This window comes from Megascapheus bottae, chromosome 18 (genome assembly GCF_031878675.1).
Source record: "Megascapheus bottae isolate mThoBot1 chromosome 18, mThoBot2.hap1, whole genome shotgun sequence".
Classification (NCBI taxonomy): Eukaryota; Metazoa; Chordata; class Mammalia; order Rodentia; family Geomyidae; genus Megascapheus; species Megascapheus bottae.
The window spans coordinates 26,539,360-26,564,508 of record NC_143526.1 but is presented as its reverse complement, the minus strand read 5'-3'; the positions used below and the strand labels follow the sequence as shown (position 1 = coordinate 26,564,508).

Here is a 25,149-nt window from a genome sequence, read left to right as displayed (position 1 = left end):
AACTGGCAAACAGCCTGGACAGAGAAGTCATGAAACTTTTATCCATTTAACTGGCAAAAAGCTGGAAGTAGATACAGATAAATGGATACAACAAATGTGGTACATATATACAATGGAGTTCTACATAGCCACCAGAGAAGATAAAATAATGGCATTTGCTGGGAAGTGGATGGATCTAGAGCAAATCATGTTGAGTGAGATAAGCCAAGACCAAAGGAACAAAAGGGATGGTCTCCTTGATGTGTGTGTATTAAATCGAAACAATACAAGATCAATGACTCAGCACTCAGGTACTCCACATCATTGACATGAATGTGGAGATATAAATATATCTATGATAAGATATGTATATATATTCTATAGACATATATCAATATATAGATTGATATGTATTTATAACAAAGACTCAGCTTAATTTTAATTATGTTCTTAAATTTATGTGCCAGCGATTGCATATAGTTTTTTTTGTTTTTTTTTGTGGGTCATAGGGCTTGAACTCTTCACCTCAAGGCTACCACCTTCCCCTTGGGCCTGGGCATTGTCCCTGAGCTCTTCAGCTCAAGGCTACTACCCTACCCTTGAGCCAAGCCCCACTTCCTGTTTTCTAGAGGTTAATTGGAGATGAGTCTCAGGTCCTTTTGAGTCCAGTCTGGCTTTGAACCTTGATCCTCAGATCTTAGCCTCCTGAGTAGCTAGGATGTGAGCCACCGTGGGCCTAGAGATTTTTTTTTCATGACATTTGGAATATGTAAAAACTGTTTTGGGCTGGGAAGGTGGCCTGGTGGTAGAATGCTTGCCTAGAATGCACGAAGCTCTGGATTTGATTCCTCAGTACCACATATACTGAAAAAGCTAGAAATGGTGCTGAGCTCAAATGGTAGAGTGCTAGCTTTGAGAAAGCTCAAGGACAGTGCCCAAGCCCTGAGTTCAAGCCCCAGGACTGGCAAAAAAAACAAAAAAAATTAATGTTAATAAAAAGTTTTAATAATAATTTAAAAAGCTGGAAAGGGAGATACGGCTCAAGTGGTGGAGTGCCATCCTTGAGCAAAAAAGCTAAATGAGCGTAAGAGGCCTGGATTTCAAACCCTAGAACTGGCCAAGAAAGAAAAGAAAGAAAGGCTGGAAGGAAAGAACCAAAACAAAAGACAGTTGTGGAGAGGGGAAGATAGCTTGTAGTAGGCTTGCTGCAAAATCAAAGTGTCACATGAAGTAGTGAAAAAGAGACTAGTATTGCAACCAGTCTGCCCAGTAGTGTGACTTTCTTCAGTACAGCTTAATTTTCATAAGATTCAATCTAAGTCAAAACAGATCAATGTTTTCCTAGACTGGGGCCTTTTCTAGACAGTGCTATGAAAAGGCACAGAGATAGGCAAATTTGGAAAATTGATGATATGTGAAATGACATAGTGTGGAACAAGGGAGGAAGTTCAGAAATGGAAGGGCTACTGGATTGTTTCATCGTATATTGAAGGCTGGCCACTAAACGAACTGTAAGTCCAGATCACGTATGTCTATGTCTGTTTTGTTTCTTATCAAATGTTTAATGGTCTCTTACACACAGTACTAAACAAATGTTTGAAAAGGAAAGGAATGTTGTTTGCACATTAATTTCTTTTCTCATAAGCTCTTACAAAGTCTTTGTTTTTCTACCTTGTTTGGTGGTTTTGATGATTACTATTTTGTTTTTGTTCTTTTCAGGCCAAATAGAATAATGAGACTTCGTTTTAATCATTTTGCTACAGAGTGTAGTTGGGACCATTTATATGTTTATGACGGGGACTCAATTTATGCACCACTAATTGCTGCCTTTAGGTAGGTTCAGTCATACAAATATCAGGTAATCATTATTTGAGTTTTAACTTTAAAGATATCTTCTGGATCACATTCTTACTGGATTCACTTGTGTTATAACTTTGCACATTTATTTAATGAAAGAGAAACTAGTTCTGGGTTCTTATCACCTGTGTACTAGTCCTTACTGGGTTTCTGTGGCTACTAAGTTTCTGGGCATGGTACTTGATATGTTTTCAGCTTCTTGATCTATAAAGTTGTAATCATATTCTAAAGTTTACCTGCTCTTCTTAATGATTTTTATATTTAAAATTCTTTTTGAGTAATAAATTGGATAATATTGTTTCTGTGAAAAACTTAAATTAGAAACCATGTCCATCTTGTTCCTCATTATGTAGGCCTTTAGGTATTATTTGTTAAATGAAAATGCAGGTGTGTGTGTGTGTGTGTGTGTGTGTGTGTGTGTGTGTGTTTGTATATTCATGCATATGCATTGTTTATGGTAAGGGAAAGTTTTTGGCAAAATACACACAGCATAAATAGTAATTCCCTGTTGAGAATGAGGAATATAGTAGTTAATATATTGTGATTATTTTTTCGCCAGTGAATATATTTTATATTAGTAGAATCAAATAGATTCAGAAACCGAGGTATTCTTTACTCTGATATTTTGATTAAAAAATTATATTTATTTTTTGCCAGTCCTGGGCTTGAGCTCAGGGCCTGAGCACTGTCCTTCGGTTTTCTTTTCTTTTCTTTTTTTTTGTGGGTCATAGGGCTTGAACTTGGCCTGGGCACTGTCCCTGAGCAATTCAGCTCTACGCTACCACCCTACCCTTGAGCCAAGCCCCACTTTCCGTTTTTTTCTAGAGGTTAATTGGAGATAAGAGTCTCAGGTCCTTTTGTGCCAGGCTGGCTTTGAACCTTGATCCTCAGATCTCAGCCTCCTGGAGTAGCTAGGATTACAGGCATGAGCCACCACGCCCATCTTGTACTAGGAATTTTGAGTCAGCTTACCATTAGCTTTTATAAGAATATGAGCCAGTCTGGGGTCAGGAGTTTGGCCTAGTGGTAGAGTGCTTGCCTAGCATACATGAAGACCTGGGTTCGATTCCTCGATACCCCATGCATAGAAAAAAGCTGGAAAGCTAGAAGTGGTGCTGAGGCTCAAGTGGTAGAGCTCTAGCCTTGAGAAAGTCCAAGGACAGTGAGCCCAAGTCCAGGACTGGCAAAAAAAAAAAAGAATATGAGCCAGCCATGTGTATAATCCCACAGTTCATCTGGATAATACATTTGATGAGTAGATATATGAATTTCAAATCAACAACAATAAAATAAGTAAAAACCTATAACGATCTAAACAGTGAGATTTGAAAGAAGCTAAATATATATGTACAGACTTTTGGCTCACTGATTAAATTAAAATTTATGACATTTACGTATAAGACTTAAAAATAATAATGAAATAATAATAATGAAAAATAATAATGAAATATACATGTAATAGGAAAGCAGAACAATTTGAAAACTGCTGGTCTCTTAGGTTATGGTGATGCTGCCATAAAATTATTTACTCGGGCTGTTTGGGTAAGGGAGTATGGGAATATTCACCCAGTGGTGATGAGAGTCCAGAGTATAGAGAGTCTGGCTGTAGATAGTTTAGCTGGTATGGACATTAAAAAACAAAGAAGAGCCAAATAGGATTCAGGAGATAGAGACTTTTGATTTAGGATCTGCCCAAGTCTCTCTTAGAGTTTGTATAGGTCATTCAAGTGCCCTAGTAAAAGCTTTTAAAAGCTAGAGTAAAGGCAAATTTAGTCTATATTCTCTTTAGCTTTGTTAAGTTATGAAGTTGAACGTAACTCAAAACTAGTTTATCATCACTGTTATTTTTTTATGTATTGATATAATAAAATTAGTTTAACAGTCCATTACCAGATGTGTATTAGAACTGTTGGAGCAGTTTTATTTATTTATTTGTCAACCAAGGGGCTTAAAATCTGTGCTTGGGCACTGTCCCTAAGTTCTTCAGCTCAGGACTACCACTCTACCATGTTGAACCACAGTTCTACTTGTGGTTTTTTGGTGGTTAGTTGGAGGTAAAGACTGTCATAGAACTTTAGTGCCCAGGCTGGCTTTGAACTGTGATCCTCAGATCTCAGCCTCCTGAGTAGCTATGATCACAGGCATGAGCCACTGCACCTGGCTAAGTTACTATATATATATATTTTTTTTTTAAAAGAAAGTCATATATGATGAGGCAATTATATCATGGATTATATCATGGGAGCCACAAGCTCCCAGCCAGTTTTATTTTTAAGACTGTTTAGCACATTAAGATTTTATAGTGCACTTAACAGATCTGTGTATAGAGCATCTTGTACTCTGCTAAGATCTTTTGGTAGGGAGCTGGAGGGGTGATATGGTGATGGAAACAGAGTAGTAGTTTTTCTTCCTGAAAACATTCTTCAAAAAAAAAACTCCACAATTTTGGTGCCAGGAGTGTGGCTTAGTGGTAATGTGCTTACCTAGCATGCATGAATCCCTGGGTTCAATTTTTCAGTACCACATACACAGAAAAAGCTGGAAGTGACACTGTGGCTCAAGTGGTAGAGCACTAGCCTTGAGCAAAAGAAGCTCAGGGACAGCACCCAGGAGAAGAGTTCAAGCCCCAGGACTGGCAATAAATAAATACATAATAAATAAATTACTATTCCAGCTGGGTGCCAGTGGCTTGCATGTGTAATCCTAGCTACTCAGAAGACTGAGATCTGGGGCTGGGAGTTTGGCCTAGTGGTAGAGTGCTTGCCTAGCATGCACGAATAGCTGGGTTCGATTCCTCGGTACCACATACATAGAAAAAAAGCTGAAAGTGGTGCTGAGGCTCAAGTGGTGGAGCTCTAGCCTTGAGAAAGTCCAAGGACAGTGCTCAGGCCCTGAGCCCAAGCCCAAGACTGGCAAAAAAAAAAAAAAAAAAAGAAGACTGAGATCTGAGAATTGCAGTTCAGAGCCAGGTTCGACAGAAAAGTCCCTGTGAGACTCTTATCTGAAGTATGCAACTTACTACTATTATTGTTGTTGTTGTTATTATTATTATTATTATTTTGCTAGTCCTGGGGCTTGAACTCAGGGCCTGACCACTGTCCTTGGACACTTTTTCCTCAAGGCTAGAACTCTACCACTGGAGCCAAGCACCACTTCTGGTTTTTTCTATGTATGTGGCACCGAGGAATTGAACTTGGGTCTTTGTGCATGCTAGGCAAGCAGTCTACCACTAGACCACCCTCCCGGCCTGAACTATGCAACTTATGGGTGGAGATGGAGAAAAAACTAAGAGAGTGAAGGAATGGCAACATTGTCTAAAAAGAAATGTACTCTTTACCCAACTTTATGTAATTGTAACTTATCTCTATCACCTTTATAATAACAAAACAGTTAAAACCCCATTATTCCTGAGTCAGGCATGAGTGATCCAACACTGCGCTATTGAACATTGATCAAATATCAGCAACCATCTAATCTGCCTCTCTCCCCCCTACCCTTTTGTGCTACTGGTGTTTGAACTAAAGGCTGTCTCCTTTTTGCTAGGCAGGTGCTCTATCATTGAACCATACTTTCAGCACTTTTCTTTGGTGGGGAGTAGTAACCATGATCTGCTATTTTAGTCTTCCATCTAGATAGTATCACAGACGTGGACCATCTACACCCAGCATCAATGGTTGAATTGGAATGAGTGTTCTGTACATTTCTTCCTGGAACAGCAGTATTTAGCCTCCCCACTATGGGTTAAGACTTTTTATACTGGGTTGGTGTCAGTTATGATCCTTCTGATTTTAGCCTTTTGAGCACTGGAATTACAGATGTTAGCAAGTGGAGACCAGCTTCCAGACTTCTGTAAGAAAAATGTGTTATTTGTGCTAGGCATGATGGTGTATACCTTTAATTCCAGCACTCAGGAGGCTAAAACAGGAAGATTATGAGTTTGAGGCCAGCCTCCTGAGTAGCTGGGATTACAGGTGTGACCCACCTCATGCCCGGCTACAAAGTTCATTTTTTGTTGTTGTTGTTAGTAGTGGGGCTTGAATTCTAGGCCTGCGCTCTTGTCTCTGAGCTCTTCAACTCAAGGCTAGTGCTCTGCCACTTGAGCAAAGCGCCACTTCCAGTTTTCTGGTGGTTAATTGGAGATAAAGAGTCTCACGGATTTTAGTGCCCAGGCTGGCTTTGAACTCTGATCCTCAGAACTCAGCCTCCTGAGTAGTTTGGATTACAGGTGTGAGCCACTGTGTTGGGCTCCAATTCCAGATTTTTTAAGAGAATAGAAGTGAATGCCTAGCCTCTGCCAATGAGAGAGCTGACCCATCTCATCCAGTATCATGTAGAGTTGGTAAAGTCATCTATTGCACACATTTAAGTATCATCACCAGATGAAGAAGACCTTTAACCATTTCTTATTGAGTATCTGTTAGTGAGGTGCTGCATAAACTCTACCAGTTTAATCCTTGTCTCACTGGGATTTTGATATGCATTTGAGGAAGCAGAGGCTGAGAGATACAAGTAACATGCCCAAATTTTGGAACAAGAATTGGAGCTCTTGTCTATTTGGTCCTGGACAGAGAATACAGAATCTCACACATTTGACTGAAATCCCCAGGTGTTCAACCTATCTGCTTCTCAGTGTCTTTGGTCTTGCAAGTATATATCCCTTCAACATTTCAGGGGATTCTAGAATAGATGGAGGATCTGAAATCCCAAATGCTCCAAAACCTGAAACTTGTTGAATATTGATGTGATGCCACAAATGGAAACTTTTATACCATGAAACCATTTTTTTTTTTTTTTGCCAGTCCTGGGCTTGAGCACTGTCCTTGGACTTTCTCAAGACTAGAGTTCTACCACTTGAGTCTCAGCACCACTTCCAGCTTTTTTCTATGTATGTGGTACTAAGGAATCGAACCCCGATCTTTGTAAATGCTAGGCAAACAATCTACCACTAGGTTAAACTCCCAGCCCGAAACCTTATTTCTTTTACAAAATTATTAAAGATAACATACACAATTATTTTCAGGCTATGTGTATAGGTATATATGAAATAAACTTTTCTGTGTAGATATGGATCCTATCTCCAAAGATATTATATATACACACAAATACTTCCAAATCTGAAACATATATGATTCCAAGCATTTGGATAAAGATTAATCGACATCTGTAGAAACCCAGTGAAAACATGATGGCTGAAAGCTTTTTTTTTTAAGCTCTGATCAAATTTCATCTGTTCTTAGAGTCTTTCACTTAACAGACTTTCTAAAGCAGTACCTTCTGTTCTTTCCTTTGCCTTGTTTTCCTTCATGGTATTATGTCTGCCTGGTATTGTATACACACATGCACCTGTGTGCATGGATATATCCAGGCTTATTTATTTCTCTAGCTCAACTTCACTAGGGCAGGGATATTTTGTTGTTATTGTTTTATTCCTCCTACCTAGAATAGCTCCTCACACATAATAAGTGCTTAGTAAACTTGTTAATTGAACATATACATAATGGAAAATGCACAGGTGCTTTTTTTTTTTTTGTGGGTCATGGGACTCGAACTTGGTCTGGGTGCTGTTCCTGAGTTCTTCAGCTCAAGGCTACCACCCTACCCCTGGGCCTGGGCAGGGTCCTTAGTTCTTAAGCTCAAGGCTACCGCCCTACCCTTGAGCCAAGCCCTACTTCCTTTTTTTTGCCAGTCTTGGAGTTTGATCTCAAGGCCTGGGCACTGTCCTTGGACTTTCTTATGGGTAATGCTCTTCCACTTGAGCCACAGCACCATTTCCAGCTTTTTCTGTGTGTGTGGTACCAGGGAATCAAATCTAGGGCCTTGTGTGTGTGCTAGGCAAGCACTCTACCAGTAGGCCAAACTCCCGGCTCACACAGGTGCTTTATAATCCCTTAATCTTCCTAGATTCTATCTTCATATTAAAAAGTAAATGAAAATCCCATCCCTTCCTCACCTTCATTCCTTACTTATATACTCCTCCAGTCACACACACATATATATATATATATATATATATATATATATATATATATGTTCACATAAATATACACTTATACTAGGGCTGTTGTTCTGCTTCTCTACTTGTTAGTCTTTGCCAATTTATAGATTCCTGATGATTCATTTAACCAACTCCCTGTAGAGAAGCACATAGGTTGTTCATTTATTAGGTAGAGGTGTGTGTATGTGTGTAGCAAATTACTTGGGATCTGGTAAGGATCTAGTTATCTGAGTGTAATGCTGGTGGAGAATCAATAATGGTTCAAAAGTCAGGGATATAGAAATGCAAATGACAAGCAACCAGGAAAAAATGATAAACATCAAGCTTATAAAATAACTCAAAGATGTATAAAAATCACTTTTTACTTATTAGCAAAGCATATCAGACAAGTTAGTTGGGATGGAGCCTTATAAGTTTTTAAGTTATTATTTCTGTTCTGGAAAAAGAAGTTAGTATTGTGGATTAAGAGTCTTAAAAGTAGCATTTAGATCCTTTAACTTAGCAGTTATTTTCCACACTTGGATTTATTGGCAGCCAATCTGTACTTACTTAGAATGTTATGTGCTGGGCTCCAAGGGAGGTTGTAAGGAGAAACTAAAAGGTTTTAGTGAAAGGAAATGTATATAAGGATATTATTTTTTTTAATATTTTTTATTGTAATTAGTAAAAGGGTTACATGATATTTGCCAGATAGAAGGTGCATTAATTCACATACATTGATACCCTTTCACATGTCTTGGTACCCATTACCCTCTCCCCACCCACCACCCTATAAGGATATTATTTATAAAACAATATAAAAATGAGGGGCCGAGAGTTTGGCCTAGTGGTTAAAGTGCTTGCCTAGCATGCACAAAGACCTGGGTTCGATTCCTCGGTACCACATACGTACAAAAAAAAGCCGGAAGTGGTGCTGAGGCTCAAGTGGTAGAGCTCTAGCCTTGAGAAAGTCCAAGGACAGTGCTCAGGCCCTGAGCTCAAGCCCAGGACTGGCAAAAAAAAAAAAAAAAAAAAAAAAAAAAACAATATAAAAATGATACCATGAAGATAATAAAAAGAAAAATGTATAACCAGGTAGACAAATACATTAGAATGCTAATAGAGTTGGGATTTTGAGTCCATCTAGTTTCTTTATAGTCACACATAGAAATTATAACAGTACCTTACAGTCTTATATGAGTAAAATTTTATAACTTTCAGTAGTACATGAACTTGTTTGTTGCTTTATGTGATTGTGGAGATTTAGGAGTTTTATGACAAGTTTTTTGGTTTGTTTGTTTGTTTGTTTTCAAGTCCTGGGGCTTGAGCTCAGGGCCTGAGCTGTTCTTGGGTATTTTCCTCAAGACTAGTGCCCTACCACTTGAGCTACAGCACCACTTCCAGTTTTTCTATGTATGTATACGGAGGAATTGAGCCTGGGTCTTCATGCATGCTAGGCAACCACTCTACCACTAGGTCAAACTCCCAGCCATATAACAAGTTTTATAAACAAAGAAGAGAACCATTGATTTCAAATCTTTCTAGAGATAAAACCCAAAATAGAGGAAGCCTGGTACAAAAATCTAGATGTTTCTCAGTAGATCCTGAACAGACAGGGTAACTGTGCATTGAACACAAGAATTCATCTCTTTGACTGGATGTGGTTTTGAAAATTGTTAAGGTGAAACCCAAGTTTGAATTTGTATCTGCCATAATTTGATGCATGTTTGTGCTTCCCTTAAAAGAAATGTGTTTCTGTTTCAGTGGCCTCATTGTTCCTGAGAGAGATGGTAATGAGACTGTCCCCGAGGTTGTTGCCACATCAGGTTATGCCCTGCTGCATTTTTTTAGTGATGCTGCTTATAATTTGACTGGATTTAATATCACTTACAAGTAAGATATTTATATCTAGCATTTGTGATATTTACAAGACTATGTAGGATGCCAGGTATTGTCCTATGCAGAATTGTGGGAACTGATCTGCTTCTTTTGTGGGGAGAAAAAGATAAGTTTTCAGCCTAAGTGGCAGGACCACTAGTATTACTGCTATGGAGCTTCTCTGGAAGAGTGACTTTTTCCTAGTATTGGATAGAAACATTTGTGTGGTTTTTTCTAAGTGTAATTTAACAAATATACACTTGTCATCATGAAATCTAGACTCTTTAAGTATTGTGAGACCCTGTTTATTTCCAGTTATTTTTGTCCTACTCATATGAGAACCCAACAAAGTTGATTTGATTTTGTTATTTATAGTTCAGGCACTAGCTGTACAGCGTTGAGTGACTCTACTTGGGCTGAAGGATAAGGGCAGCTATATTCACAAGTGAACTGAAGGGACAGTGACTTTTTTTTTTTTTTTTGCCAGTCCTGGAGTTTGTTCTCAGGGCCTGGACACTGTCCTTGAACACTTTTTGCTCAAGGCTAGCGCTCTGCTACTTGAGCCACCGAGCCACATTCACCTTTTTCCAACAGTGAGATCTTTACACCTATATAGGAGGAAATTCTGCTAAACTAATTAATATTGCTTTGTGTTGATTTTGTTTTCCCCACTGTCTTTATAGTTTTGACATGTGTCCAAATAATTGCTCAGGCCGAGGAGAATGTAAGATGAATAACAACAGCAACGCCGTTCAGTGTGAGTGTTCTGAAAACTGGAAAGGTGAATCATGTGACATTCCTCACTGTACAAACAACTGTGGTTTTCCTCATCAAGGTATTTGCAATTCAAGCAATGTTAGAGGATGTTCCTGTTTCTCCGAATGGCAGGGTAGGAGCTTTTTTTCCTTTTAATTCACAGAGTGCTACTGTTTAATACATTGGAATTGAATTTATTCTTGGTGTCTGTACAATTTGATAAAATATTACAGCATTTAAACTTTCACATTCCTTTATTGTTTCTACATCTGTGGTTGTGGTCTCCTTAGAACTGTGGAGGGTTTGACATCCTGTGCAACTCATTCAAGGAAGTTGCACAGCTTGGGCTAAACCATAAGTGCCATAAGAGACCATGTCAGACATTGTATGAGTGCATAGCAGACCACAAGAGCTGAAATGTGTTTTTGTTCTTTATTTTTTTGTCAGTCCTGGGGCATGAACTCAGGGCCTAAGCACTGTCCTTTGGCTTTCCTCAAGGCTAGTATTCTATCACTTGAGCCACAGCACCACTTCCAGCTTTTTTTGTATATATGGTACTGAGGAATTGAACCCAGGTTTTAGGTCCTGAATTTCTATGCCCCCACTACCCTCTCAAGACAGATAAAAGAACAAAACAAAAGCTGGGCAATGGTGGCTCATGCCTGTAATCCTAGCAACTCAAGAGACTTGAGATCTGAGGATCACTGGTCAAAGCCAGTCCAGGCTCTAAAGTCCATGAGACTCATATCTCCAGTTAATGACCAGAAACCCGGAACTGGTTCTGTGACCGACAAAAAAAAAAAGAAAAAAAGAAGAACAAAAGGCCTCAAGAAACAAACAAAAATGCCATTACAGTATCATCTTCATCAACAATAGCAGTAAAAAAATAAAACTTCTTGGGGCCGGGAGTTTGGCCTAGTGGTATTGTGCTTGCCTAGCATGCACGAAGATCCGGGTTCGATTCAAAAAGCCAGAAGTGGTGCTGAGGCTCAAGTGGTAGAGTGCTAGCCTTGAGAAAGTCCAAGGACAGTGCTCAGGCCCTGAGCCCAAGCCCAGGACTGGCAAAAAAAACAAAACAAAACAACAAAAAAAAAACTTGTTTCCATTTCCTAGAATTCATATAAAATATTATTTTATATCTTCAGAGGTAGGAAGACATTATACCTTTGGGTTCTTCCCCTAAGACTATGCTCCTTTAGTATTAACTGTTCATGGATACTTAGAGTCCTGTGTAATATATCATGTCCTGGCATATTTTAGATTTAGCTACCACATATAAGAGAAAACGTGTCATTTGTCCTTCTGAGTTTGGCTTACCTCATTTAGCATGACTTGTCCTAGGTTTATAAATGTTCTTTAAGAAAAAAATGGGGTCAGGTGTAATGAAGTCACAGAAATAAAATAAATAAGTAAAACTAAATAAAAGTGGGGCCAGGAGTTTGGCCTAGTGATAGAGTGCTTGCCTAGCATGCACGGAGACCCAGGTTCGATTCGTTGGTACTCCACATACATAGCAAAAAGCCGGAAGTGGTGCTGAGGCTCAAGTGGTAGAGTGCTAGCCTTGAGAAAGTCCAAGGACAGTGCTCAAGCCCTGAGCTCAAGCCTAGGACTGGCAATAAATAAATAAACAAACAAATAAATAAAAGCAATTTAAGATTCTTTTAAGGGATGAGTAAAGGCAGTGATTGGCTAATGATTTTTGTGTGTGTGTGTACTTACCCCTTCTTCAGTTTTTTTTTTGTTTTTTTAGGCCAGTCCTGGGCTTGAGCTCAGGGCCTGAGCACTGTCTTTGGACTTTCTCAAGGCTAGAGCTCTACCTCTTGAGCCTCAGCATCACTTCTGGCTTTTTTCTATCTATGTGGTACCAAGGAATCGAACCCAAGTCTTCATGAATGCTAGGCAAGCACTCTACCACTAGGCCAAACTCGAGGCCCCAAGAGTTTGAAATGAAATGTGCTTATTCAAATACTTTGCAATCCTAGATACTCAGGTGGCTGTGATATGAGGATCATGGTTCAAAGCCAGCCTGGGCACTACAAAGCCGTGAGACTCTTATCTCTGATGAATCACAAGAAAATGGGAAGTGGGGCTGTGGCTCAAGGGTAGGGTTGTAGCCTTGAGTTGAAGAGCTCAGGGACAGTGCCCAGGCCGAGAGTTAAAGCCCCATAACCATCCCTCGCCCCCCCCCAAAAAGTACTTTGCTTTGTTGAGTTTGATTGATATTGAGGAATTAATTGTTGGAGTTAAATATTGTTAGCAGAAGCTAAATCTGAGAATGGAGCCTGTCTGAGGATGGAGAAGTTTGTTACTATGACTAGATCTGGTTGTTATATTTTAGCCCTATAATTTTTCCTTGTTTATTCTCCATCCCTTTCCCCCTTATTTTTGATGGTACTGGTGTTCGAGTTCAGAGCTTCATGCTTGTTATTTAATCCACATATTGCCATTTAAGCCACACAAACAGCCCTTTTTTTCCTTTGGTAATTTGTTTATGTATTTATTTTGCTTGGACTGATGTTAGCATTCAGGACCTCATGCTTTTGTTTGGCTTATTTACTAAGAGCTGGTGTTCTGCCACTTGAAGCACAGCTTTTGCCATTTTTGGCCTTTTTTTTCATATATTTTTTATTGTAATTAATAGAAGGGTTACATGATATTTGCCAGATAGATAGTGCATTAATTTCCATACATTGATGCCCTTTCACATGTCTTGGTCCCCATTTCCCTCCCCCCCCACCCCCACGCTTTTGGCCTTTTTTAGTTAATTGGAGATAAGAGTTTATGGATTTTCCTGGCCAGACTAGCTTTGAACTTCAGTCCTCAGATCTCAGCCTCCTTAGTAGCTAAGATTAAAAGCAAGAGCCATTGGTGCATAGTTGTTCTGCCTTTTGTTAGTTTGTTGTTTTTGCCAGTGTTGGGGCTTGAACTCAGGGCCTGGGCACTGCCCTTGGACACTTTTTGCTCAAGGCTGGTGTTCTACCATTTGAGCCACAGCACCACTTCTGGCTTTTTCTGTGTATGTGATACCAAGGAATCGAACCCAGGGCTTCATGCATGCCAGATGAGCACTCTACCATTAGGCCATACTTCTGGCCTCTGTTCTGGTTATTTATTTTTAAAAATTATTTATTTATTTATTGCCAGTCCTGGGCTTGAGCTCTGTCCTTGGACTTTCTCAAGTCTATAGCTCTACCACTTGAGAGTCAGCACCACTTGTGGCTTTTTTCTATGTATTTGGTACTGAGGAATCGAACCTGGCTCTTTGTGCATGCTAGACAAGCACTCTACCACTAGGCCAAACTCCTAGCCCCAGGTTCTGATTATTTTTGAGACAGGGTCTCCCTTTTTGGCCAGGCATATCTGGATGGTGATGCTTTTAGTTTGTTCTTCCTTCAGTTCTTTGGGATAACAAGCGTATACCACCATACCCAGTTTTTCCTGTTGAGATATGGATCTCAAGAACCTTTTTGCCTAGTTGGTCTAGAATCTTAGTCCTCTAGATTGCAGCCTCCCATATACTGAAGTGGCAAGCATGTGCCACCATACCCAGTTGTTGGTTCAGGTGTCCTATGAACTTTTACTCCCTGGGCTAGCCTAGAATCCAGTTTTGCCTCTCAGATAGCCAGGATTACATCAGGGCCTACCTTTTTTTCTTTAAACAGGTTTTTGAGATAGAATTAATATAAGTAAACACATCTATAAAGTGTACAATTTAAGAAGTTTTTCAATTAAATTAATAATTTCTTTGTGTTGTCTCCTGACAACACAAATATTTAAAGAGCTGTTTAAATATTTTTCATTAGTTTAGTTTTGTTTTGTTCTTATGTGGCTTGAACTCTGGTCCTGGGTCCTGGTCTGGTCCTGAGCCTCTTTGTGGTCAGGACTGGTGCTCTATCACTTGAGCCACAGTGCCACTTCTGGTTTTTGAGTGGTTAATTGGAGATAACAGTCTCACAGGGATTTTTCTGCCCAGGCTGATTTCCAACCATGATCCTCAGAGTTCAGCCTCCTGAAGAGCTAGGATTATAGGTGTGAGCCACTGGTGCCTGGCTAACTGCTTTTCGTTACTGAGAAAGCCTAACCTTGATATGGCTAAGTCAAGACAAAGTTTGTGAAATTTTATTGTGGATTCTCTTTGGTCAGTATCTTTTTTTTTTTTTTTTTTTGCGGTCAGTGGTGGAACTTGAGCTCTGGGCACGGGCACTGTCCCTGAGCTCCTCAGCTCAAGGCTACCACCCTACTCCTTGAGCCACAATGCCACTTCCGGTTTTCCATTCGTTAATTGGAAATAAGAGTCTCACAGACTTTAGTGCCGGGTCTGGTTTTGAACCATGATCCTCAACTCTCAGCCTCCTGAGTAGGTAGGATTACAGGCGTAAGCCACCACAGCTGACTCTGGTCAGTATCTTAAGTAAATTAAAAACAAAAGTTAGAGAGGTTTGGTTGATATTTAAATGCTAGAGGAAAGACTGTTCTTTAAGTATGTCATATTTAGATGCTTAAAACTTGAAATGTAATAAGCTTTGAAACTATTTTATGAAGCTAATTTATTGTGTTTTATTAGGTCCTGGATGTTCAGTTCCTGTGCCAGCTAACCAGTCTTTTTGGACACGAGAGGAATATTCTCACTTAAAGCTCCCCAGAGCCTCTCATAAAGCTGTGGTCAATGGAAATATAATGTGGGTTGTTGGAGGATATATGTTCAACCACTCAGATTGCAACATGGTTTTAGCGTAAGTTGTTTGAAACAGTTTCATAAGAAGCTTAATTTTCCATTCTGAAATGTTATAAGGGACAAATAAGCAAAATAAAAAGAAATGACCCGTAGTTTCTACCACCTGAAAGAAACTGGTTAATATTTTGGTGATAGTCTTTCAAACTCTTTTTTAAATGCTGAATTTTTAAAATTGAGACCCACAAGGATTTCATTGTTATAAGAATGATGATTTTTTTTTTTTTTGGCCCCTTTCTCTTTCTGGCCCCGCTCGCTCCGGCCCGGCTAGGCCCCCTTTCTAGCTCTTGCCCTGCTCGCTCCGGCCCCGCTCGCTCCAGCCCCGCTCGCTCCGGCCCCGCTCGCTCCGGCCCGGCTAGGCCCCCCTTTCTAGCTCCGGCCCTGCTCGCTCCGGCCCTGCTCGCTCCGGCCCGGCTAGGCCCCCTTTCTAGCTCAGGCCCCGCTTGCTCCGGCCCCGCTCGCTCCGGCCCTGCTCGCTCCGGCCCGGCTAGGCCCTCTTTCTAGCTCAGGCCCTGCTCGCTCCGGCCCCGCTCGCTCCGGCTTCGCTCCGGCCCCGCTCGCTCCGGCCCGGCTAGGCCCCCCTTTCTAGCTCAGGCCCTGCTCGCTCCGGCCCTGCTCGCTCCAGCCCTGCTCGCTCCGGCCCGGCTAGGCCCCCCTTTCTAGCTCAGGCCCCGCTCGCTCCAGCCCTGCTCGCTCTGGCCCGGCTAGGCCCCCCTTTCTAGCTCAGGCCCTGCTCGCTCCGGCCCCGCTCGCTCCGGCCCCGCTTGCTCCGGCCCCGCTCGCTCCAGCCCCGCTCGCTCCGGCCCGGCTAGGCCCCCCTTTCTAGCTCCGGCCCCGCTCGCTCCGGCCCGGCTAAGCCCTCTTTCTAGCTCAGGCCCTGCTCGCTCCGGCCCCGCTCGCTCCAGCCCTGCTCGCTCCGGCCCGGCTAGGCCCTCTTTCTAGCTCAGGCCCTGCTCGCTCCGGCCCGGCACGCTCCGGTCCTGCTCGCTCCGGCCACCACTCGGTTGGGCTCTGTTCACTTCAGCTCAGCTCGCTTCTTTCGCTCTCTGTCGCCGTCGCAGTCTTGTCTCTGCCCCTTTTCCGGTTTGGTTGTGTCTCGTCTCTGCCACTTCTGGCTTGGTTGTGTATGTGGGATACCGAGGAATCGAACCCGGGTCTTTGTGCATGCTAGTCAAGCACTTTAACCGCTAGGCCAAACTCCCGGGCCCTTTTTTTTTTTTTTTTTTGCGCTAGTCCTGGGGCTTGCTTGAACTCAGGGTTTGGGCTTTCCAAGGTTACTACTTGGGCCACAGCACCACTTCCAGCTTTATTTATGTATGTGGTACTGAAAAATGAAACCTGGGTCTTTGTGTATACTAGGCAAGCACTCTACGAGTAGGCCAAATTCTCAGCCCCGGAATGATGATCTTTTAAAGGTATTTTGAGGATATTTTGCTTTAGGGCTCCAAAATAGGTTATTTAAATAAATTACGGTTCCTTTTAGTATAATTAATATCTTCATATGCAGAATTGCTTGAATTTATACTTTACTATTTAGCTTTCTTCTAATACTTATCAGGGTTTGAGCTTTGTTTGCATATTATACTGCTTGTTTTGAAAGAAGAATATATATTATCATAGAGAATCTTAGCTATAAAGATTGACTTTTAAGCCAGGTGTGCGGTAATTCACGCCTGTAATCCTAGTTACTCTAGAGACTGAGTTTTAGCCCAGGCATTAAAGACTATGAGACTCTTATCTCCAATTAGCCACTAGAAAAGGGGAAGTGGGACTGTTCAAGCCCCAGGACTGACCAAAAAAAAAAAGATTGACCTTTAGAAGCGATTTATAAACACTACTTACGCTGATTTTGTGGCCTAAATTTTTTTTTCCTAAGCATTTCCTATTAATGGATATTGTAAAGCACCAATGTCTATTCCTAAAGGGATTCTAGAAATACGGCAGTGGGTATATTGTTTCTGAATTACACCTATACCTAGCTTCCCCTGTAAAAGCTGAGTGAGAAGCAAGTTCACTTTAAAATATCAATACTGTGGGCTGGGAGGTTGGCCTAGTGGTAGCCTGCTTGCCTAGCATGCACAAAGACCTGGGTCTGATTCCTTAATATCATATACACAGAAAAAGTTGGAAATGGTGCTGTTGCACAAGTGATAGAGCTCTAACCTTGAGAAAGCCCAAGGACAGTGCCCAGTCAATCCCCAGGACTGGCAAAAAAAAAATGTCTTTATGATATTAAAAACTCCTTATATTTAGTTTTCAAAGCAGTACTTACTGCTTATTTTCTGTGTCTTATATTTCTGAAATAGTTTAAAATTTTTGAATATTCTTAACTTCTATCCTCTCATCCAAATGTTTCTAGTGACCAGATTTTCTTTTTTTCGTCTTTGTGTGTGTGTGTGTGTGTGTGTGTGTGTGTGTGTGTGTGTGTGTGTGTGTCTTGGGGCTTGAACTCAGCCTAGGCACTGCCCCTAAGCTCTACAGCTCAAGGCTACCGCTCTACCCTCGAGCCAAACCCCATTTCCCCATTTTCTAGAGGTTAACTGGAAACTGAGTACTGTCCTTGGGCTTTTTCCTCAAAGCTAGCACTCTGTCATTTGAGCCACAGCACCACTTCTGGCTTTTTCTATGTATGTGGTACTGAAGAACTGAACCTGGGTCTTTGTGCTTGCTAGGCAAGCACTCTATCACTAAGCCAAACTCCTTCTTTTTTTTCTTTCTTCTTTTTTTTTGTGGATCATGGGGCTTGAACTTGGCCTGAGCACTGTCCCTGAGCTCTTCAGCTCAAGGCAACCCCCCCACCCTTGAGCCAAGCCCCACTTTCCGTTTTTTTCTAGAGGTTAATTGGAGATAAGAGTCTCAGGTTCTTTTGTGCCCGGGCTGGCTTTGAACCTTGATCCTCAGATCTCAGCCTCCTGAGTAGCGACAGGCAGGTGTGAGCCACCATGCCTGGCTCCCTTCTTTTTTTTCTTGTACTAACTTTCTGAGAGTTGGCATGCTAGGCAAATACTCTACCACTAGGTCAAGCTCCTGGCCCATTATGTCATAAAGAAAGGTCACTTGGGGCTGGGAATGTGGCCTAGTGGTAGGGTGCTTGCTTAGCATGCACCATTCCTGAGTACCACATACATAGAAAAAGGCAGAAGTGGTCCTGTGGCTCAAGTGGTAGAGCACTAGCCCTTGAGAAAGCCCAAGGACAGTGCCCAGGCTCTGAGTTCAACCCCCAGGACTGGCAAAAGAAGCGGGAAGGAAGGAAGGAAGGAAGGAAGGAAGGAAGGAAGGAAGGAAGGAAGGAAGAAAGAAAGATAGGTCATCTGTGAAAGCAGTTAAAATTGAAAACTCTGAAAGGTAGAAAAAAAAGGTTCCAGTGGGCTGGAGTTTGGCCTAGTGGTAGAGTGCATGCCTAGCATGCACAAAGACCCCGGTTCAATTCCTCGGTACCACATACATAATAAAAAGCCAGAAGTGGTGCTGTAGCTCAAGTGGTAGAGCTCTAGTCGTGAGAAAAAGAAGAAAGAAAAAAGACTCCACTCTGTGATTCCAGGGCACAAACTGAACTGGCAATGAGTTCTGAGGACTTTCTTTCTGCCTTGGGTACCTCGTACCTGCTGTTGAGAAAATGGAAAGTCTAGAAATGCTGACAAGCAGAAGCCAGAAGAGACCAAGGAAAGAGCTGGGATGTCTCAGTATGAAAGTGCCTGCTTAGTATTAATGAGGTTTTAACATTGATTCCCACTATCTTTTTCTGTCAGTATTGAAGTTTGAATTCAAGTATTCGTGTTTCCCTTGGTGAATGCTCTACCAATTTGAGCCATACTTGTAGCCCCAAAGGTTTTAATAATAACTTCTGTATTCCAGCTAAAAATGATAGAAATGTGACCCCACCCTGCTCTATGTAGAAAGCCCTGAGTCGATCTAGTGAGGTGCCCCAGTCATCCTTCCTCTGTGCTGGGTTGTATTAGCTAGAAAAGGCCACAGTGGATTTTCATCTCCACCAGGCAAAAAAGGTCTCCATTACCAATGTAATGTCAGTGAAGACATTACTCCTGATGGTAATGGCAGTAACTAGTCATCCTTCCTCATCCCACTGGAGTGGTACAAGGGGAAACCTACTAGAACCAAACATTTAAATAAGGTCTAAATCTTAAGACATAATATACAAAGTGTTCAGATTTTAATTGAAAATAATTTGTCATGTAAAAAGCCAGAAAATCTCACCTTGAATGAAAAAAGGCAGTTAAGACACACTGACATGACAGAATTATCTGACAAGGATTTTTTAAAATAGCCATCATAAAAATGCTTCAGTAATGGTGGGCAGGCCACTGGTGGCCTGTGCTTATAATTCTTGCTACTCAGGAGGCTGAAATCTGAGAATCCATCATTCAAAGCCAGTCTAGGCACGAAAGTTCGTGAGACTTTTATCTCCAATTAACCATCAGAAAACTAGAAGTGGCATTATGGTGTAGTGTTAGCCTTGAGCAGAAGCTCAGGGACAGTGCCCAGGCCTTGAGTTCAAGCCGCATGACTGCCAAAATAAAAATAAAAAGCTACAGTGAACAACTACATTTGTTTGAAACAAATGAGAACTAATAAATCTCACCTCCAAAAATAAAAAGTCAAATCAAACAAACTTAAAACTGAAAAAGACAAAAATCCCAGTGGATGAGTCAACAGAAAAATGGCACAGGGAAGAGGTGACAGAAGAATCAGTAAACTGGTTTAGGTACTGTCCCTGAGCTTTTGTGCTCAAGGCTATAGCACTCCACTACTTGAGCCATAGCTTTACTTCTATTTTTTTTTGTTTTTTTCCCCAGTCCTGGGCCTTGAGTTCAAGGCCTGAGCACTGTGCTTGGGCTTTCTCAAGGCTAGAACTCTGCCACTTGAGCCACAGCACCACTTTTAGTTTTTTTTGTTTTGTTTTGTTTTAATGTACAGAACTCTGCCACTTGAGCCACAGCACCACTTTTAGTTTTTTTTGTTTTGTTTTGTTTTAATGTACGTGGTACTAAGGAATTGAATGTGGGTCTTTGTGCATGCTAGGTAAGCACTCTACTACTAGGCCAAACTTCCAGCCCCCTTTTTTTTTTGTTTTGTGGTTTATTAGAAATAAAAGTTTCATGGACTTTCTTGCCTGGACTGGCTTTAATTGTGATCCTCAGATCTTAGCCTTCTCAATAGCTAGGATTATAGATGTGAACCACTGGCACCAGGTGGAGCACTAGCAGTTTATTCAAGAAATACATATTAAATCTCAAAAACAATATTAAGTTAAAGAGGCATCTACTGAACAGTTTTTAGATAGACTGAAACATATATGTATGTGAGTTTATATATATATATATATACATATATATATATATGAATGAGCCACCAGCACCCAGCAAATCTTATATTTCTCATAATGTTTTAATTTTTCATAATTTTTAAGACTTGGATTAGTCAGGTAAATTCATAGAAAAAAGGCATTTACTTAAGATATAACAATAACTTTAATTTTCTTTTGGTTTCATTTTTCTGTTCTTTTTTTTTTTCTTCCAGTCCTGGAGCTTGAACTCAGGGCCTTGGACACTTTTTTGCTCAAGGCTAGCACTCTGCCACTAGGCTACACTCCCAGGCCTGGTCTATAAAATTTATAATTAATAAGGCAATATCTAGAATATTTATTTGTATAAACATACTTTGTGAAACTATTCTGTGTGTGTATATGCATAGAATAGATTTGGAACAAGGCCGGCAGTGTGGCATAGTGGTAGAGTGGTTGCTTACCATGCATGAAGCTCTGGGTTCCATTCCTTGGTACAACATACATAGAAAAAGCTGGAAGTGGTGCTGTGACTCAAGTGGTAGCCTTTAGAAAGCCCAAGGACAATGCTCAGGCCCTGAGTTTAAGCCTCAGGACTAGCAAAAAAAAAAGAAAGAAGGAAAGAAAGAAAGGAAGAAAGAAAAAATATTTGATTGGAATGGTATTTAGTATTACTAGTATTATTTCTGGAACATAAAATAATTTTTAAAACGTTCAGCTCTTTTTTTTTGCATTACTTGTATTTGTAGTGAACATCTATGATTTTCTTTCCTTTTTTCTTTCTTTCTTTCTTTTTTTTTTGGGGGGGGGTCACTCATGGGGCTTGAACTCTGGGCCTGGGCACTGTCCCTTAGCTCTTCAGCTCAGGGCTAGTGCTCTACCACTTTGAGCCACAGCACCACTTCTGGTGCTGATTCTTATCAGAGATAAGAATCTCACAGTCTTTCATGCCTGGGTTGGCTTTGAACCTCAATCCTCAGCTCTCAGCCTCCTGAGTGAGTCACCAATACTTGACTACATCTGTGAATTTTCTCTTTTTCTTTTTTGCCAGTCCTCGGGCTTGAACTCAGGGCCTGAGCTTTCTCAAGGGTAGCATTCTGCCTCTTGAGCCATAGCACCACTTCTGGCTTTTTCTGTGTATCTGTTACCAAGGAATCAAACCCAAGTGTTTGTACATGCTAGGCAAGCACTCTACCATTAGGCCAAACTCCCTGTCCAACTACATCTATGATTTTTATAGTAGCAGTAGCATTGAAAAAGAAAAACATAGTGAATATTTTAAGATATTGTGTGTGATTATACAATAATGATAAATAAACAAAAATTACACAATAGAAGTGAAATTATTTTCTTCTCGTCATTTATATATTTCTGATTTCTTTAAATATAATCATTGTATAACTGAAATCCTATAGTGTCATCCTTTATTGAAAGCAAATTAACTACCTAATCAATTAGTAATTTTCTTAATGATCATCCCTTTTTTATTTTTTTGGTCTTGGGACTTGAACTCTGGGCCTGAGTGCTGTGCTGTCCCTGTGCCCTTCAGCTCAAGGCTAACGCTTTACCACTTGAGCCACAGCACTACTTCTGAGTAGCTGGGAATATAGGTGTGAGCCACCAGTGTCTAGCTAAACATCCTACTTTTTTCGAAGTCAGGTGCTTTTTTTTTTTTTAAAGCACTTTTAGTAAAGTCTTTTAAAGACTTTTTTTAAAAAAGACTTCACTAAAGACAGATCTTTAATTTTTCTTAAATGAAAGAAAAGTTATAAGAAATTATGTCTGTCTCTTTAGTGTGATAACAAGCTTCAAGTGATTTAGACTGTGTATAGTCAGGTTTTCAGAAGATATAAAGTGGGGCTGTGACCCAAGTAGTAGAGCATCAGTCTTGAGCAAAACACCTGAGGGACAAGGGCTGGGAGTGGGGCCTAATAGTAGAGTGGTTGTCTGGCATGCACAGAATCCTGGGTTCCATTCCTCAGTACCAAATACTCAGAAAAAGCTGGAAGTATTGCTGTGGCTCAAGGGTAGAGTGCTAGTCTTGAGAAAACCCAAGGGCAGTGCCCTGATTTTAAGCCCCAGGACTGGAAAAAAAAAACAACAAAAAAAAAAATCCTAAGGGACAGCTCCCAAGCCCTGAGTTCATATCTGCTTACTGGCAGTAAACTTTTGTTTCTTTCTGGGATTGTACAGTCTAGTTCTCCTTCCTGAGTTTCAACAGGCCCAAGGGCCTCAGGTGTCAGGTGTGTTTGCTAAATTGACAGGTACCTTCTTATATCCATGATAGACTTAATGAGCATTTCTAAACTAGTTGTAACACAAAAGAGTGTAGAATCTTCTGTTTTATGATGGGCACAAATATGATCTGTTTGTTTTGTAGGTATGACCTTACCTCTAGGGAATGGCTTCCACTGAACCGTTCTGTGAACAATGTGGTTGTTAGATATGGTCATTCTTTGGCATTGCATAAGGTAAAATACCTCTACTCTGTACTAAGCAAGAAACTCAACTCCTCTAAGTTACTTTATGTATTATGTAGTAGAAAAGCTATTCAATATTAGTTATTGGGGGAAAAACTTTCTATTAAGTGTGATAAGGATATATGCTTGGCTAAGTTATAGGTGAAAATTGAAGTAACCTTTTTTGGCGTGGGTAGGGAAGAGAGGGGGGTGGATGCCAGTTCTCGGGCTTGAACTCAGGGTCTGGCACTATCTCTGAGCTGCTTTTGTTCAAGGCTAGCAATCTAGCTCTTGAACCATAGTTCCACCACTTCTGGCTTTTATAAAAGTCTCACAGATAAAAGTCTTACAGAGTTTTCTGCCTGGTTTGATTTTGAACTGTGATCCTTAGACTTTGGTCTTCTGGGTGCCTATTACAAATATGAGCCACTGGCACCCAACTTGAAATAACTTTTTTTTTTTTTTTTTTGCCAGTCCTGGGGTTTGAACTCACTGCCTGGACTCTGTCCCTGAGTTTATTTTGCTCAAGGCTAGCAGTCTACCACTTGAGTCACAGCGCCACTTCCAGCCTTTTCTGTTTATGTGGTGCTGAGGAATCAGGGTTTCATGCATCTTAGGCAAGCACTCTACCACTAGGCCACATTCCCAGCCCCCTGAAGTAACTTTTTTTTTAAAATATATTTTCTTTATTGTAATTAATAAAAGGGTTACATGATATTTGCCAGATAGAAGGTGCATTAATTCACTTACATTGATACCCTTTCATATGTCTTGGTACCCATTACCCTCCCCCCCACCTCCCCATCCCCCCTGAAGTAACTTTTTTAAACATAACATTTTATTGGATCCCGACTGTACTGGGTATTACGATTTTGATGCCGAATGGTTAAAAAGTGTTATAATTTACTGCTTTTATGCCCACTAGCAAGTTTAGTCAAGGATAGTCACATCATACTATAACTGAATAATAATTTTTTTTGTTGTTTTTGTACATATGTTGTAGGACAAAGCAACTATATTTTTTTCAGGTCACTTGATTCTGTAGTAGATTCATGTGAGAAAGTCCAGGAAAAATGGCAGGGTTTTAGAAATATAGAATGTGATTATGTTTTCTTTCTTTGTTCTTGGACTCACATTCACTGAAAGGTACATTTCACGAATGTTTTTAAGCTAAGAATAATATTGGGGGAGGGAAATGAGGGCCAAAACATGAGAAAGGGTATCAATGTTTGTGAGGTAATGTACCTTCTATCTGGCGAATATAATGTAACCCTTCTATTAATTACAATAAAAATATATGAAAAAAGAATAATATTGAGATTTAAATCAATCATCATCTGCTCTCAGATTTGAATTTTCAATACTTTCTAAAATCCTGTTTATATTTTCCCCTAGGATAAAATTTATATGTATGGAGGAAAAATTGACTCAACAGGAAATGTGACCAATGAGTTAAGAGTATTTCATATCCATAATGAATCATGGGTATTGTTGATCCCTAAGGCAAAGGAACAGTATGCGGTGGTTGGGCACTCAGCACATATTGTTACCCTCCAAAGTGGCCGAGTGGTCATGCTGGTCATCTTTGGCCACTGCCCACTCTATGGATATATAAGCAGTGTGCAAGAATATGACTTGGGTAGGTATATTTTGCACATCACATTCCCAGCATCTGCCTTTATTATTAAGATAGTTAAGTAAGATTCAAGCTAATTTTGATCCAATATTTTATTTTGAAATGCAGTGTTTTTGTTTTGGTTTGTTTTGTTTTTGTTGATTGTAAGACTTGAACTCTGGGCCTGGGCACTGCCCCTGAGCTCTTCAGCTCAAGGCTCCCGCCATGGCCCTTGGGCCAGGGTGCCACTTTCTGTTTTCTGGTGATTAATTGGAGATAAGAGTCTCATGGACTTTTTAGCCCGGGCTGGCTTTTGAACTGTGATCCTCAGATCTCAGCCTCCTGAGTATCTAGGATTACAGGCATGAGCCACTGCACTCAGCATAAAATGCTGTCTTTCTAGCCTAAGTAGATCTCTGATGTACTAAACATAAAGCATTTGATTCTCTCTTTTTTTTTTTTTGAAAAATTTGGAGGTTCGTTCTTTAGAAATTGGTTTAATGAAATGTTATTTCCTCTTAGTGTATAATCTTTACTTTGTTATATTTCATTGCATCTATGAAGTAGGAATGCCATCTATAAGCAACATTTGAGAAA

At 40.5% G+C, this 25,149-nt stretch overlaps 1 protein-coding gene across 1 annotated transcript in view; it reads left to right on the top strand.

Moving 5' to 3' along the window:
- The window catches only part of Atrn (attractin), a 102,549-nt gene that overhangs the window by 28,775 nt on the left and 48,625 nt on the right, over positions 1 to 25,149 (top strand). The window contains exons 3-8 of the mRNA XM_090352058.1: positions 1,699 to 1,812; positions 9,575 to 9,703; positions 10,372 to 10,577; positions 15,009 to 15,177; positions 22,859 to 22,949; positions 24,333 to 24,576. Of these exons, the coding sequence (XP_090208184.1) occupies positions 1,699 to 1,812; positions 9,575 to 9,703; positions 10,372 to 10,577; positions 15,009 to 15,177; positions 22,859 to 22,949; positions 24,333 to 24,576 (953 nt within the window). The remainder of the gene's footprint in view (positions 1 to 1,698; positions 1,813 to 9,574; positions 9,704 to 10,371; positions 10,578 to 15,008; positions 15,178 to 22,858; positions 22,950 to 24,332; positions 24,577 to 25,149) is intronic.